The sequence below is a fragment of the Arachis ipaensis genome, chromosome B4 (genome assembly GCF_059453495.1).
Source record: "Arachis ipaensis isolate K30076 ecotype BB chromosome B4, ASM5945349v1, whole genome shotgun sequence".
NCBI classification, from domain to species: Eukaryota; Viridiplantae; Streptophyta; class Magnoliopsida; order Fabales; family Fabaceae; genus Arachis; species Arachis ipaensis.
Genome location: NC_142439.1, coordinates 125,043,062 through 125,058,721, shown reverse-complemented (window position 1 = coordinate 125,058,721; position 15,660 = coordinate 125,043,062). Strand labels below are relative to the sequence as shown.

Below are 15,660 nucleotides of genomic sequence, written 5' to 3'. Positions count from 1 at the left end.
TCACTCAATTCCATATTTCCACCTATGATCATTGCTTATCTTGCAAGTTTACTTAAATTCTTTTATATGACTCAATTCAATTGTGAATAGGATTTGGTTATAATTGCTTTAGCCCTTGGTTGTATATAGATGTTTTCTTGGAAATTGATTTATTTGGACTAATTATATACATATAGATAGTTAGATAGTATGGTTACATATATATAGATAGATTGAATAATTGTTGATTCCCCTTCTTGTCTTCCTTTGGTATAGCATGAGGACATGCTATTGTTTAAGTGTGGGGATGTGATGAATCCACATTTTATGGTATTTATTTGCTTTAATTAGGTGTATTTCATTGACTTTTCTTCCATTTATCCATTGAAATAGCATAGTTTCATGATGTCTTCCTAATTTGTGCTTGAAAGTGAAAACATGTTCTTTAGACCTTTTTATTGCTAAATTTTATTCACTTTGATCCCATTTGGTGCCTTGATGTATTTGTCAAGTGATTTCAGGTTTTCAAGGCAAGTTTGGGTTGAAAAAGTGAAGAAAGAGCATTCAAAAGGGGAGAAATCATGAAGAAAATGGAGTTTGGAAGCTGCTGCAAAGATGCGTACGCACAGTGATGCGTGCGTATGCACAACGGTGACTTCGTGCAAGGATGCGTATGCACAATGGAAATTTTGCGCAAATATGCGTACGCACCGTAAGTTGTGCATACGCACGACTGCATGCACGTGAAGTCATTAATGGAAATCGCTGGGGGCGATTTTTGGGCTTCCAAAGCCCAATCCAGCTCATTTCTGAAGCTATTTCAAGCCAAAGTGAAGAAGGATGAAGGGGGGCAATTAGGTTTAGGTTTTCTATGCTTTTTCTCTTAGTTTCTAGAGAGAGAAGCTCTCCCCTCTCTCTAGAATTAGGTTAGGTTTAGTTTAATTTCCTTTAATTTCAGTCTTTAATTCTTATTTTAGTGTAGATTTCTTTATGTTTTCATGTTCTTTTGTCTTGTTCTTCTTCATTTCTCTTGTTATTTTCTTTATTTTGTCACTTTTATGTTATGAACACTCTTTGTTAATTTATTTTATTTAATACAATTTTATGTTTTCATGTTAATTCTTGCTTTCTTTAGTTGTTATTATGATTTTCTTGTTTTGGTAGCTTTAGAATTTATTTTCATTGCAATTTAATGATATTTTATTTTCATGCACACCAAGTGTTTGATAAAATGCTTGGCTTAGTTTTTACTTAGTTTTTCTTCACTCTTGGCTTGGAATTGATGACTTTGGTGATCCTTGAGTCATTGATGTCCATCTTGTTTGATACATTAGAGTAGTTAGTTGATTTGGTCTCCATTGACTCTATGTGACCCTTAGTTTGACATAGGACTTATAGATTGAAATCAACTATACCTATTTGACTTATCCTCAATGTTAGAGTTGACTAAGTAGGATTAACTCTTCATAATCATCATGTGTTTGTGGTCAACGTCTAGGATAGGTAACCTTAGCTCTCAATTACTTGCCAAGAGATTTCTTGCATTTGAAGTTTTCTTTCCTTGCATTTTATTGCTTTGACTCTTAGTTTCTTGCATGTTAAGTTTTTCACACTCTTGGTTGAAAAATTGGGTGTTTGGGTGGAACTGAGTTGTGGATGTCCATTCCGCATTATGTGAGGATTATTAATTGGTTTGGTTTCCCTTGACTCTAAGTGATCCTTAGTGTTGACTAGGACTTAGGGATTTGAATCAATTATGCCCTTTTGACTAGGACTTAGGGATTGGAATCAATTATGTCCTTTTGACTAATTCTCAAGTAGGATTGACTAATTGGGATTGATTCCACATAATTATCATGTTTGTGGTCCATAACTAGGATAGGAATCCTTGATTACCCAATTCTCACAAAGAGTCCTTTTTATTTCTTGCATGATCATTTACTCTCTTGCTATTTACATTTCTTGCCTCTCTTGCAATCATCCAATCCCCATTTCTCCATAGCCAATAATAGTACACTTAATTGCAACTCCTAGAGAAGATGACCCGAGGTTTAAGTACTCTCGATTTATATTTGTTTTGAATTTAACATTTAATTGTGAGAGTTTGTTGTTAGTTTGGACTATACTACTAACGAATTGATTCTTGTTTTTGATTGATTCTAGACCATCACCATCACCGAAAAAACAAAAAAAAAGGCAAAGAACTACTAACCTTTTGAAGTCATGTCCTTTTTAGCTTCAAACAAAGTCTAGTAGATAATTCGTGTCTCTTTCCAAAGGAAAAATGGTAATAAAGAAACAAATAACACCACTTTATGAACTCCCATTAAACTAACGGTTGGATTAGAAAACTGTTCACTACCATGGTGATAGGTGGTGGTGATCTTCTCGAAATAACCGCACAAGAATTTATTACAAGGCCCACGCCTTTTTGTATTCCAAAAATAGTAAAACAAACAAAACCAAGCTTGCCCTGCTTACTAAAACGGTGCACATTGAGCTTGTGGGCTCAATAAAGATAAAACACTATTATGAGGTATAAGACTGTAAAGAAATCTCAACTTGCTAACAACAATTTAGCAAGTCAAGCTTGGGGTTGTGTTCCATAACCCTTATACTTCGGATAGATAAGGTTCTATCTCGGATTCTTTTTCAATATTTTCAAAATAAATAATTGTCTCCCCCAAAGAACGGAGATGGCGGTGAGAGATTGATTACTCTAAACAACAATAAATAGTAGCATTAACTAAACAAAAAGGACAGATCGAGAATACAAATTACAATCCTAGTATTTTCGTTTCTGTTTTACACTCTAATAAATATACTATTGACTTGGGCATTGGAGTCCTTTTTGCAGGTTTCACGATCGTGCTCGAGCTCCAGGGATTATCCAGTACTATTGTCCAAGAAGTGTTGAAGCATTCACCCTCTAACAGCGATGAGCTATAACTCGGAGTATACTTGACAGAACACCTACGACGATTATTTTCTTTTTAAATTTATTTTTATTAGTAAATTAAATTTGAAATTGCCCACTATTTTCTAAAAAGGATCTGAAAGCGCGAAAAGCGAGAGTATGAGGGAGTACAAAAATTTGAAACAGTTACCTAAAAGAGCAAAGAACATGAGTCTCTACATTAATCTAATATTTTAATTTTTTTTAGTGCAGTAATAGTAGGAGGAGAAAATCAATAAACGAGAAATTTAAATAAGTGATGGAAGAAGAAATCAAATTAAAAAGACTAGAAGTTGAATATTCCTTGTAGCCGTTACAAATTTGAGAATAAATTTAAATAAAATTTTTATATACTCTTTTTAAGTATTAAAAAATTGAATTATTTTAATCGTAATTTTTTTATAATAATATACATATCTCGTTTACACTTATGAATGTATCTCGTTTATTCTGTCACTACAAGAATTTCACAAATTAGCGACGAATTTTTGCGAGAAATATGTTTTGTCACTAATCCGTCACTAACTTGCGAGGAATTAGTGACGCACTAACGACAAAATTAATGAGCGGTCACAAAATACCTGAACTTGAGAAAAGCAACTGATTAGCGAGAGATTTACGAGTAAGTTTGTTTCTCGCAGATTGACTTTTGTGGCTAAAAAAAGAGCGGGGAAAATTTCCTCACTAATTTGTCACAAATTAATTAGCGAGTGACAATGTTCTAGCAAATCAGTCACTTAGGGGTTCAATCGAATAAAGGTAAAGTAACGAGTGAAATTATTGTCACTATTCCATCGCAAGTGTTTGATATACAATTAGCGAGAAACAATTCACACACTAGTTCGTCGCTAAATAAACTTTGTGCGAAATGGCTAATTAGTGAGGAACAACGTTCCTAGCTAATCCGTCACGAAGAATTGAAATGCATTTTGCGATGGATAATTTCCTAGCTAATTTGTCACCAAAGTTTTTATTTTTTAGCGAGCAACTAGTTTCTCGCTAATTTGTCGCATAATATTGTAAAATTCAAAATAAGAGTAGCGACAGAAAATAGTCGTCGCTAACTCGTCACAACAGATAAATAATTTAGCTAAGGAACTGTTCCTCGCTAATTAGTCGCTAAAGTGAAAATACGGATATTGAGCGCCTAGGACCTAAGTAGTGAGAAATTTGCGACCGTTTAACAACTGACACAGTTTGTTCGCTAATTTCAAGTCGCTGATTAGCGGGCGAAATACATTTGTCGCTAAGTTGTCGCAAGTTTAATTTAGCGAGCGACTTGGCAAATGCAATCTTGTCGCAAAGTAAAAGCTATATCCTACCTATTTTGTAGCAAATTAATCGCTAATCTCGTTGGAAATCCGTCGCAGAGTTATAACAAATCCAAAACTGATCAAGAAAATTTTATAAGTAACTAGTCGCAATTGAGTCACTAATCAAAAGCTTATTTAGTGAGGAATTAGCGACTGTTTAACAACTGATATACTTTTCTCGCTTATTTCATGTTGTTACTAATTTATCAGAAAAAATATTAGTCCCATGTTGCTACTAATCACTAACCACTATATACATCCATGGAAAATTTATGAAAAAAATCATTAAAAAAGTAATACAAATGATTTTAATTTATTTATTTTAATATAAGATCATTGATATTTACATAAATATTTTCGTATTTTTTTAAAAAAAATCTTATCTACCTTATAAAATATTTTTTAAAATTTAAATTCTTTTTAAAAAAATCAAAATGAAAATTTGAAAACAAAAGAAAAAAATAGTAACTCAAAAAATAAAAAAGCATTTAATTTCAAAAATTTAAAACGTACCTATAAGAACTTTTTTTTATTATTTCAAATAAAAAATTGCGTATAAGCATTATTTCTAATGCTTTAAATCAAAATTTGAAAATTCTATTATCGTTATTTTCTCCCTTCAAAAGCGTGGCTATGTCTCCTATTGGCACACTTTCGAAGTGTAGCTAACACTAACTCAATTGGCACGTTTATCGCTATACTTTTTGCATATTTGGAATGCTTTAAAAGCATAGCAAAACCCAGTTTTTCTTGTAATGCGAGATACTTATCGATTTGTTACTAGTTTAAAAGGAATTTGCGATGACATTTTGCGATAGTATTACAACTAATTGACTGCAGATTATTTCCTAGCAAATTAGCGACTATTTCATAACTCTACTTTCTCATTTCGAATAGCTTTGGTTTAGCGACAAAATTCCTACAAATTTGATTAAGGATTTTTAAAGATTAGCTATAGATTTGCTACAAAATGTGACAGATTTGTGATCATATTAGCGGACAACTTGCGACGAGTTAGGTTCGGAAAAATTCCTCTCGAATTAGCGTCAACTAATCATTCCATTTTGTCTACGAAGTTAGCTTGCATTTAGCGATGAGTCTGCTGCAGTAGAGTGTGTCGCTAATTAGCGACTACCGTTTAGTCTATTTCTTCAATGGAATTAGCTTTTACTTTGGTGATGGATTTGCGACTATCTATTCGGTAGCAAAAAAATTTTCCGATGAATTAGCGACTGTTGTGTTTGCCTCACTGATTTGCGACTTGTAATCAGCGAGGAAAGCATTAGTAGCTAGGTGGTAGCTAATCCGTCACAAATTATATTTTGCGTCGGATTAACGACGATTTTACAACTCTTTTTGTGGTAGCTAATCGACCATATTCTTGTAGCATGTAAATGAGAAATATATATAATCATTTCATTTACACATTAAACAAAATATGTAATGTGACCTATAAATATAAATAATGTCCAAAATACTTATTTCAATAAATAAAATAATTAAAATATTTATTTAAAAAAAATTTCGATGTTAATTGATATAGAGTTATAGATTTTTTTTTCACAATCAGACTTATACGTGTATATCATATTGCATGAGAGACATATGAAAAAGCGGATCACGTCAATCAAAGAGTAGTTACCGTATGTGTGTGACTTTAGCCTGCAGTTGTTTTTGTGGACATGACAGAGAGATATAGATAGTAAATATCTAAAAATTGTTTAGATAGAGAGATAGTGTTTCGAGGACAGTTTTTTTTTTTTTTTTGTCTACTTTTCAATGAAGGACAATAATGAATACGAGATTTGGGAGAGTAGACACGGATTTTTAATGAAAATTTGTTTCTTTTTATCCATAGATAATTACCACTTTTTTAAAAAGAAAAAAAATCATAATTTGGGATTCTTCATGCATCGTCGTTCTCAAAGGTTCTGAGATACTCTTCTCTTTTTTTATTTCTGTGTTTTTCTTCTTTCATTGTGTTCTTCTTCTTCTTTCAATTGGAGTAAAAATACTAAATTTAATACCTATTGAATCTCCCAATTTACATAATAAAAAATTCGGAAGCAGATAAATAAAAAATTAAAGAAATACGAAAATAAATTGTATCCAAAATCTTTTGAATATTGAGTTGGTAAAAAAGACTGAATTGACAAAAGCAGAATTTAGCAAGTATAGCATGTATTATTTTTTTATCGTCCTTCAATAATTGGGGGAATGGTTAGACATGAGAGATAGAGAGAGAGAGAGAGAGAGAGAGAAGGTATGAGAGGTATATCTATTTTAGTCATTTTGCATAATATTTTAGTCTTATCCATGTGTATTCAAACATAATATTAGATATTACATTAATATTTTATACATTATATTTAGATACAATTAGGGGTGTGCATGGGTCGGATGAAACCGGGTTTTATGTGACCCAGACCCGACCCAAAATATATACCGGGCCTATTTGTTAGACCTGAACCCGGTCCTAGACCTGATGAAACCTATACACTTTTGGGTCACGATTATACCGGGTAAAAACTGGGCCATTAACATTATATTACCTTGATACCTTCTTGTAAGCTAGCATGTGAAAATATCTAAATTTCTAAGACTCCAACCATTATTTGACATGGTAAATTTTACTTAGAAAAATATAACAAGAACCAACTCTTCTCTAAAATTAAAACATAACCATAATCAATACTGATATTGTTTAATAACACCAAATATTTAAATCAATACAAATAACACAATATTATGCATTAGTCTAATGTAAATCTCGCTTAAATCGGTAAATAATTAGTCAATAAATTGAATTTCAATTAGAAAAATAAAAAAATGTAAAACTAATATCAAAATAGGATAGATCTCCTCAAAACGAGAATTTTGATACCAATTTCGAAAAATTTGGCCCAAAATTGGACTGGAAAAGCCGAACCGGTTGAACCGGGACCCAAACCAGGCCCGTGGGTCCAACCGGGCCCATAACTTAAAGGAAGCAGAAGCTCCTTCTTCCCCCATTCAGCAACAACACCAACGAACACATTTGGGGAGGAAGAGAGCTCCTTAACCCTCACCAAACCTTCCAACCACCATAACTTCCCCGTTTGAGCTCCGATCGCCGCACCGTTCGTGGCCACGTGTCCAGCGCGTCGAGCTCTACAATTCTGTCGAATCAATTTCATTGGTAAGCTCCAATTCCATATCAGATTTTCTACCTCCTTTTCTATTCTTGAATTGAAACCCTATAGTGAGATTTTGCCAATTTGGTGTTCTAGGTTCGATTTAGCTTGCGGAGCTTACTGGGTTTGAGTTGCTACGCGTGTGGGAGCGGTAAGGATTCCCTAAACCTTAATTCAATTTTGATTTCATTAGGTAAAATCTGAATTTGGAATTTATATGTGTATTAGGTATGAATTAAGTTTATATACAAGCATTGGAATTGAAAAGTGAGCATTTGGAGGCTTGGTGGTGATTGAAGCTTAGATTGTGGCTGGTTTCCTTGAGCTTGAAGGGCTGTGCTGTGACTTGGGTGGCTGCCTTGGACTAAAGATAGTGATCGGCTAAGGTATGGTTTAGGTTTCGCGCGTTTAACATATAAGATTTTGTGAAAACTTAGGCTAGGGAACCATAGGTTAAGTTGAAATGGTGAAATGTATTAAATGATTAGCTTTGTGATGATGTTGGATAAATTAATGATTGAGCTTGTGTTGGAATTTATGAGCATGAGTTGTTGGTATTTTTGAATATGTGTTCTTGAAATTATTAATGAAGGGTTGATGATGATGTTGATATATGTTAATGGAATTCGGTGGTTATGGCTTGTTGAATTAGTTAAAGGTGATTTGTGAGTGGTTATTAATGAATGGAGAAAATGGGTTAATGAATTTTAAAATGGAAGCTTATGGTTGGAAAGGGTGGATTTTTGAATAATGTATGAGTTTTATGAATTGGTGTAAGTATTGATGTGTTAGTAGATAGTATTAATGAAATGGGGCTTGATATGTTATGAATGTGCAGGTTTTATGGGTAAGGAATATGAATTTGGTGAAAATGAGGTTTGGGTGTAATTTGGTAAAAAATGATTTTTGATGAACTTTGGTTGTCCACAACTTGCTCTTTAAATTTTGGATGGAAATGTGGTTTGTTTCAACTAAAAGATGGTTTTACAAGCTTTTGAACGATATAAATTTTGTAAAAAATAGAATTTTGTAGAGAAAGTTATGGACGATAGAAGTTTGGTGTAAAAAAGTGTATTATGCAAGTGATAAACTTCTGGTTTAGCAACTTTATGGACAATTTGCCTTGTTTTGGAAAAACGTACATCCACGCGTACGCGTGGCGTGACATTTCAAACAACGCATGCACGAGTAGCCATGCGTGCACGTGATGAGCCAACCTGCATGACCACGCGTACGCATGGTAAGGGACTGCGCGCGCGTGCTACTTTTTCACACTACCACGCGTAAGCGTGGCCCACGCGTACGCGTGGCCCCGACTTGCTGCAAAACTGGATTTTTGGTGTTTTAAACCAGATCTTCACTTCTAAACCTCAATTTTTCTTCCTTCTAGACTTAAGGTATAGTACTAAGTCCAGTAGCTAGTTGAAGTTAGGAAAATAAGGTAACTTGGAAATGAAGAAAAGGAAAAATATGAGGATTTATAAGAAAAATAGATGAATATTAAACGAAGTTATGATGCCATGGCTTGAATGAATGGATAACTAATGATTATGAACATAAAATGGCTTATGAATGATGTTATCTGAGATCCGAATTTTTCTGGGTAACAGAACCGTGACTTGCCACCGCGTGTTCTAGGATGAATCTCGATACTCTGTTGACCCTACGTCGTAAGGGTGATCGGGCACGTATAAATTTCCGGGTATGAATACCCCCATTGAGTGATTAAATGATGAATGACTGTGAAATCTATGCATAGACTCATGGGATGCGCAACGGGGGACAGTCTAAGGTTTTCGGACTTGTCAGGTTGGCTGGATAACCGACAGATGAGCCTCATCAGCCATAGAACATGCATACATCATGGGTTTGCCTAATTGAATACATACAACCATAAGACTTGATTGCTATGCATTACCTGGGTTTGCCTAATTGAATACATACATCCTACTACCTGTGATACTTGCTACTTGCACTATCTGTTTCTACTTGTGCGTGAACTTCTTTGGTTGCTTGTCTCTGCTGGATTATGGATGATGGAGGAACAGAGGAAGGGTAAAATAGGTTGGTGTTGATGTTAGGTTTAAAAGTGAGTAAGTTTAGGAAGGCTTAGAGTACCTACCCCTATTTATGGCTTCTGCTTAGAAATTAAGTTTTATAATTGTATGACGGAGTCTTAGGATTGCCTCTGGCATTCCCAGAACCTTATTTATTATACGCGTGGCACCTTTACCATGCTGAGAACCTCCGATTCTCATCCCATACTGTATTGTTGTTTTTAGATGCAGGTCGAGAGGCTCCTCGCTAGGCATCTGGATCTTTGAAGTGGAGTAGTCCCTGGGTTATTTTGGGTTTTGTGATTGTATATATATGTACCTATGTACTTAGCTTGCTCTCCAAGAAACTTGTTTATTCTGCTCCTCATAGAGGTTGAGAGAGAGATAAGATCTTATTTTGTATTTTGTGTATTTTGGGATACCTATATATATCCTCCGGCCAGCCTTGGTTTCGCAGGCTGAGTCAGGAGCTAGTTATGTTGTATTCTTGGCCTTCTTTTACTCTGTCGCTTATTCTTATCCTTATCTTCTAGGTTTCTTAGCACGCAAGTAATCCTATTTCTTGAGCGTTGCGCTTTTTATTTTGCAATTTTGTTTTACTCGTTTTTCAATGCTCCTAGTATATTATCTCTTTTCACTATATATATATATTAACTGATTACAGGTCCGTAACACCACACTACCTCTGTTCTACGACTTAAGCATAAAACTCTATGTAGTAGGGTGTTACATCTAAAGTCTTACGCATTTTAAATATAAAATATTAACTTATAGTCTTATATATAATGACTAATAACACAAATTATTAAGGTTTACAATACTTAAATCTCACATAAGAATAGTCATCATCCATCACTAATAACACAAAATATTAATTGTGTATGATGATCAGGCCACCGGGCCGAGTTCGGGTGACCCAAGCTATGCCCTGGACCCGACCCAAAATAATGATCGAGTCTATTTTTGAGACCTTATCCGACCCTAGACCCGGTAAAATCACAACAAATTAGCTCCTAAAATATTCAGATTCGGGCCGGATCTTCAAACCGGGCCGAATCATGCATACCCCTAAATACAATATATAAAAAATAGTTTTTAATATTTCTATTTTATAATCTTTGTTTTAGTATCATGTTCTTTGTTATCTACAGAAACAAACGCAGCCTTAACGCTGTTACTATTTCTTGGGTTAACTTTGACTATGAATACACAGTAGCCAATTAAATTGTATTCCAATGTAAAAAAATGATCAAATAATATACAATATATTTTGTTAAGGAGTAATATAGATACACTAAAAATGAAATAATTGATAATATAGTTGATTGAATTGAGATGAACCCATTTTCATCATATGATAATTTAATTAAAAATAAATAAATTAAAATGATACATGGAATTTTAACATTATTCTTAATATTGAATATATATGCTTAGTTTTTTCGTGATTTATATTCTTTTATTAATTAAAAGAAATTAATAATATTATTGTAAATGTAAATAAATAAATATTATAAAATTAAATATTTTTATTAAAATAATCACTTAAGTAAATTATTTATTGTTAATTATATTTATTTTACCTCAAACAAAATAAAAAGTATATCACAAATTTAGTCATTATATATTTGTATACTTTACATGCAAAAATATTTCATGGGAATAAATAATCATCTACTTGTATTTACATATAATTAAATATATTATTTTACACAATTTTCTAATAAAATAATTATCACCAGAATAATCAATATTAATATAAAAGAATAGTCAAATTTGACATAATGGAATAATTAAATTTTTTCACGAATGCTAAATATGTACTTTTATATAGTGGATTTTTTTTGTGTTTATGTAGTATAGTTAAAAATTATTTGACATACTTTTTTCATATATCAAAACTAATTTCAGTATAAAATTTTGAGTAATTATCTAAACTAATTCTTGAAATTTTTAAAATCGAACATTTTAATTTTCAGATTTTAAAATACACAAAACGATTTTTAACGTTTATTTTTGTTAGACAATATATTTTTTTCTTTAAGTCACTAACAATGATGGTTAACCGAAAAAAAAATTTTTGTCCAACTAAAGTAAATATTAAAAAATATTTTGTATATTTTAAAATCTGATAAACTAAAAGTGTCTAATTTTAAAAATTTTAAGGATTAATTTGGATAATTATTCTAAAATTTTATAACTTACACGAATTTAAACTGATATATTATAATTTTATTTGAAGCTAAGTTTTAACAAAATTTAATAAAAATAATCTTAATAATAGGTAATTATAGTTCAGTGGTTATACTGATTAGATAATCACAAGATAATTTAAATAATAAGTTATTTGAGAAATAATTTTATCCATTTGTCTTAAATAAAGTTGCACTACATAATTGTCCTCTTTTTTAATATGTAAATCATGGTATTTAGGTAAGTTTTAAATTTCATCATAAAATTTATGAACATACAAGGATTTAACTACTAAATCGTTGCAATGTCCCGGCCCCGTGTATACTTAAGACTTAGTAGTAGTATTGCTTTTGAAATAAAATTTATTATATTTTCATCCTACTAAATCGTGGTATATTCATAAGTTAAAAAAAAAAAAGAAAAAAAAAAGAAGACAATTGTGTAATGCAACTTCATTTTAGGACAACTGAGTAAAATTATTTTTCAAATAATTTATTTATATAAATTATGTTAAATAAAAAGTAAAGTTTTTGTCTCCAATATTTTTATCCTATTTAAGTTTTTAACGTTTTAAAATCGTTTCAATTTTGGCTCGCCATCAATTCTGTTAACAGATCTATACAATATTAAACCAATTTTAAAACGTTAAAAACTTAAATAGGACGATTTAAACGTTAAATACAATTTTAGAACTTACCTCAAACGTTAAGAACAAAAATAATACTTTTTTTTTGAAAGCAAAAGAACTCAACACACTAATGTGGAGCAAATAGCAACAAACAACATAAACACGCAGGCAACTCCAAAAGGTACCATAACCCAAAGAAAAGAAATATGCATGTCATCTCCGGCATAGCTATCAACAACACTAGGAATGTACGCCTCTCCACTCGTCGCAGCTAAGCATGGTCATGTTGATGATATTTTCTACGCCTTTGCTTTTATTCTGAAATATCATCCTATTCCTCTCCATCCAAATGTGCCAAATGATCGCACAGAAGCACCTCAAACGCTGCTTTCGATCCTCTTTTCTACGCGGCTCATCTGTCCAACTTAGGAAGTGGTCCTTCACTAACCCCAGAAAAGGCCAGTGCCGGCCAAACACAGATATCCAAGCACTCCACATCTGCCAAGCAAATTCACAGCCAAGAAACAAGTGATGTACTTGCTCAACATCCTTATTACATAAAACACAATTCTTATCGTCCTAGCTAAGAATCCTGAACCGACTTAGCCGTTCCTTGGTATTCACCCTGCCTACCAGGACAAACCAAACAAATAGCTCCACCGTACCCTTGGTGGAACCAACCCTTTCCATATCGTCTTCGTGAAGCTATAGCTGGTAACGTCCTCTGATAGCATTCCTTCTTGTAGCACCTGCATAAAGGATTTAGTCGAAAAGATACCAAGTCTATCATATTTTCACACAACTCTATCCTCTATATTATTCGCTAGCCTCACAGGTCTCATAGCCTCATGCAGCTGACTCAGAATGTCTAACTCCCACTGAAATAGCTCTCGCCTCCATTGGAAGTTCCAAACCCATTCTAACCCATCCCAAAACCCACACTCCCCAATAACCTAATCACATTGGTTTGAAAAAGAGAAGAGCCTGTGGAACCGATCTTTTAAGGATCCACAATGTAGCCAAACATCCTTCCGAAACCGAGTCCGTCGTCCATCACCAATCTCCATAGCCAGGCCTTAGTCATCTTATCCCTTAGATGTGGTTCCTTAATTTGTATACGGCAAATATCATTCCATGGGCCTCCTCTAGTGGGCAGCACTTGAGTGGACAGTAGCTCATTTGGCTTCAGATTATTACAGGAACAGACCACCTTCTTCCACAATGGGCACTCTTCTTTAGCAAAGCGCCACCATCACTTAAATAACAGTACAGTGTTACAAATTATGGCAACTCCAACTCCCAACCTACCTAACTTCTTAGGGGCCTGCACCAACTCCCATCTCACCAATGCCATACCATTCCTCCCATCCTCCTTACTCCATAGAAATCTTCTCTATAATGAAATCAACTTCTCAGCAACAGCCTTCGACATCTTATATAAACTCAAATAATACACTGGCAAGCTGTTCAAGACTGATTTGATAAGCATCAACTTCCCCGCTTTATTTAGCACCTTAGGTTTCCAAAGGCTTAATTTGTCTTCCACCTTGTCAATTATAGGCTTCCAGGTCTTAACCAGCCTTGGATTAGCTCCTAAAGGGACTCCAAGGTACTTAACAAGGAGGGTATATTCCTTACAATCCTACAATCTACACATACATTGTACCCACTGCTCTTCACAATTAATTGGAATCAGACTGAACTTTTCGAAATTAATACTGATCCCTGACATTAACTCAAACCATCGCAGTAGCCGCTTGTAATTCTTCATAGTCTGGTTTTCTGGTGGGCAAAATAGAATAGTGTCATCAGCAAATTGAAGGTGTAATAGCTCCACACTATCTCGACCAACCACCAAAGGAGAAATACGTCCGATCCTGACTGCCTCACCAACCATTCTATGCAGAACATCCACAACCAGCACAAATAAGAAAGGAGAAAGCGGGTCACCTTGTCTCAAACCCCTTTCCATTTTAAACGGTTTAGATGGCGAACCATTAATCAAGACTAACATAGAAGTTGTGGTCACACACTCCATAACCCACACTCTCCACCTATGCCCAAATCCCATCTTTTGCAGCACAATATCCATAAAACTCCACTTGACTCTGTCATATGCTTTTTGAAAATCTAACTTTATTATGGCTGCCTCCTTATTTCTCCTTTTAAGCCAGTGCACTGTTTCACACGCTATGAGAGTCCCATCATGAATTTTCCTACCCTTCACAAATGCACTCTGAAGGGCCAGCGCCACCCACGTAATATTGGAATCTGCCAGTAACCTGGATGTCTGAAAGAACCCTATCACAGCTGTCGTAAATTCCGCCCCAATCTCATCCCAGCACCTTTTAATAAAATTCATGTTGTACCCATCACAACCTAGCGCCTTCGATGACTCACAATCCCACACTTCCTTTCTAATTTCCTCAGCCGAAGGCATCACCTCCAAGGTCACAGATTCTTCCTCATCTATCTTTCCACCAGACCATCTCTGAACCTCAACAAAGGAGAACTTCCTTGATGATATAGATCTTTATAAAACTCTCTAATAGCTATTTTTATTCTATCTTGGTTCCTAACCAATCTGCCATTAACTATCAGAGCATCAATCCAATTATTCCTCCTTCTTGCCAACGCTATATTGTGAAAGTATCTTGTGTTTCTGTCCATTTCCTTTGCTTGCCGAGACCGTGACATTTGCTTCCAGTGAATTTCTTTCCTGACATACCACCTCTCACAACAAGTAACTAATGCCTTCCTTCTAGCCTCCATAGTTCCATCATACACTCCATTACTTACCATGTCATCTACCTTTTTGATCTCTTCCTCAAACTTCAGGATCTTCTTGTCCATCTCACCAAAGTTGTCCTTATGCCATCTTCCCAAAGGTCCCGTCAATGTCTTCAATTTTTCTGTAAATTGCAACTCCCCTAACCCTCTCCATTCCTCCTTAACCATTCTAAGAAAACTTTCATGTGTAAACCATGACTCTAGGCTTTGAAAAGGCCTAGGATCTCCCCTCATCCTCTTATCTTCGACAATAATAGGGTAGTGATCTGACAAGTCCCTTGGTTCGCCTCTTAACCAGGTCTCAGGGAACTCTTCCAGCCATTCTACACTAACCATAGCTCTATCAATTAAACTGCATGAATGATGAGCAGATAATTTATACGCTTTTTGGCATTATTTTTAGTATATTTTTAGTGGAATCTAGTTACTTTTAGGGATGTTTTCATTAGTTTTTATGTTAAATTCATATTTCTGGACTTTACTATGAGTTTGTGTATTTTTCTGTGATTTCATGTATTTTCTGGTTGAAATTGAGGGACTTGAGCAAAAATCAGATTCAGAGGTTGAAGAA

The 15,660-nt window shown here is 34.1% G+C and overlaps 1 protein-coding gene across 1 annotated transcript; it reads right to left on the bottom strand.

The window, feature by feature from the left end:
* Positions 1 to 12,539: 12,539 nt before the first annotated feature.
* On the bottom strand, positions 12,540 to 15,425 carry LOC148569096 (uncharacterized). Its single transcript, XM_088484887.1, has 4 exons — positions 14,880 to 15,425; positions 14,042 to 14,790; positions 12,943 to 13,048; positions 12,540 to 12,797 (listed from the first exon to the last, which is right to left on the bottom strand). Exons 1-4 carry the CDS (start codon positions 15,423 to 15,425, stop codon positions 12,540 to 12,542), a joined length of 1,659 nt encoding a protein of 552 aa, XP_088341013.1.
* Positions 15,426 to 15,660: the final 235 nt, after the last annotated feature.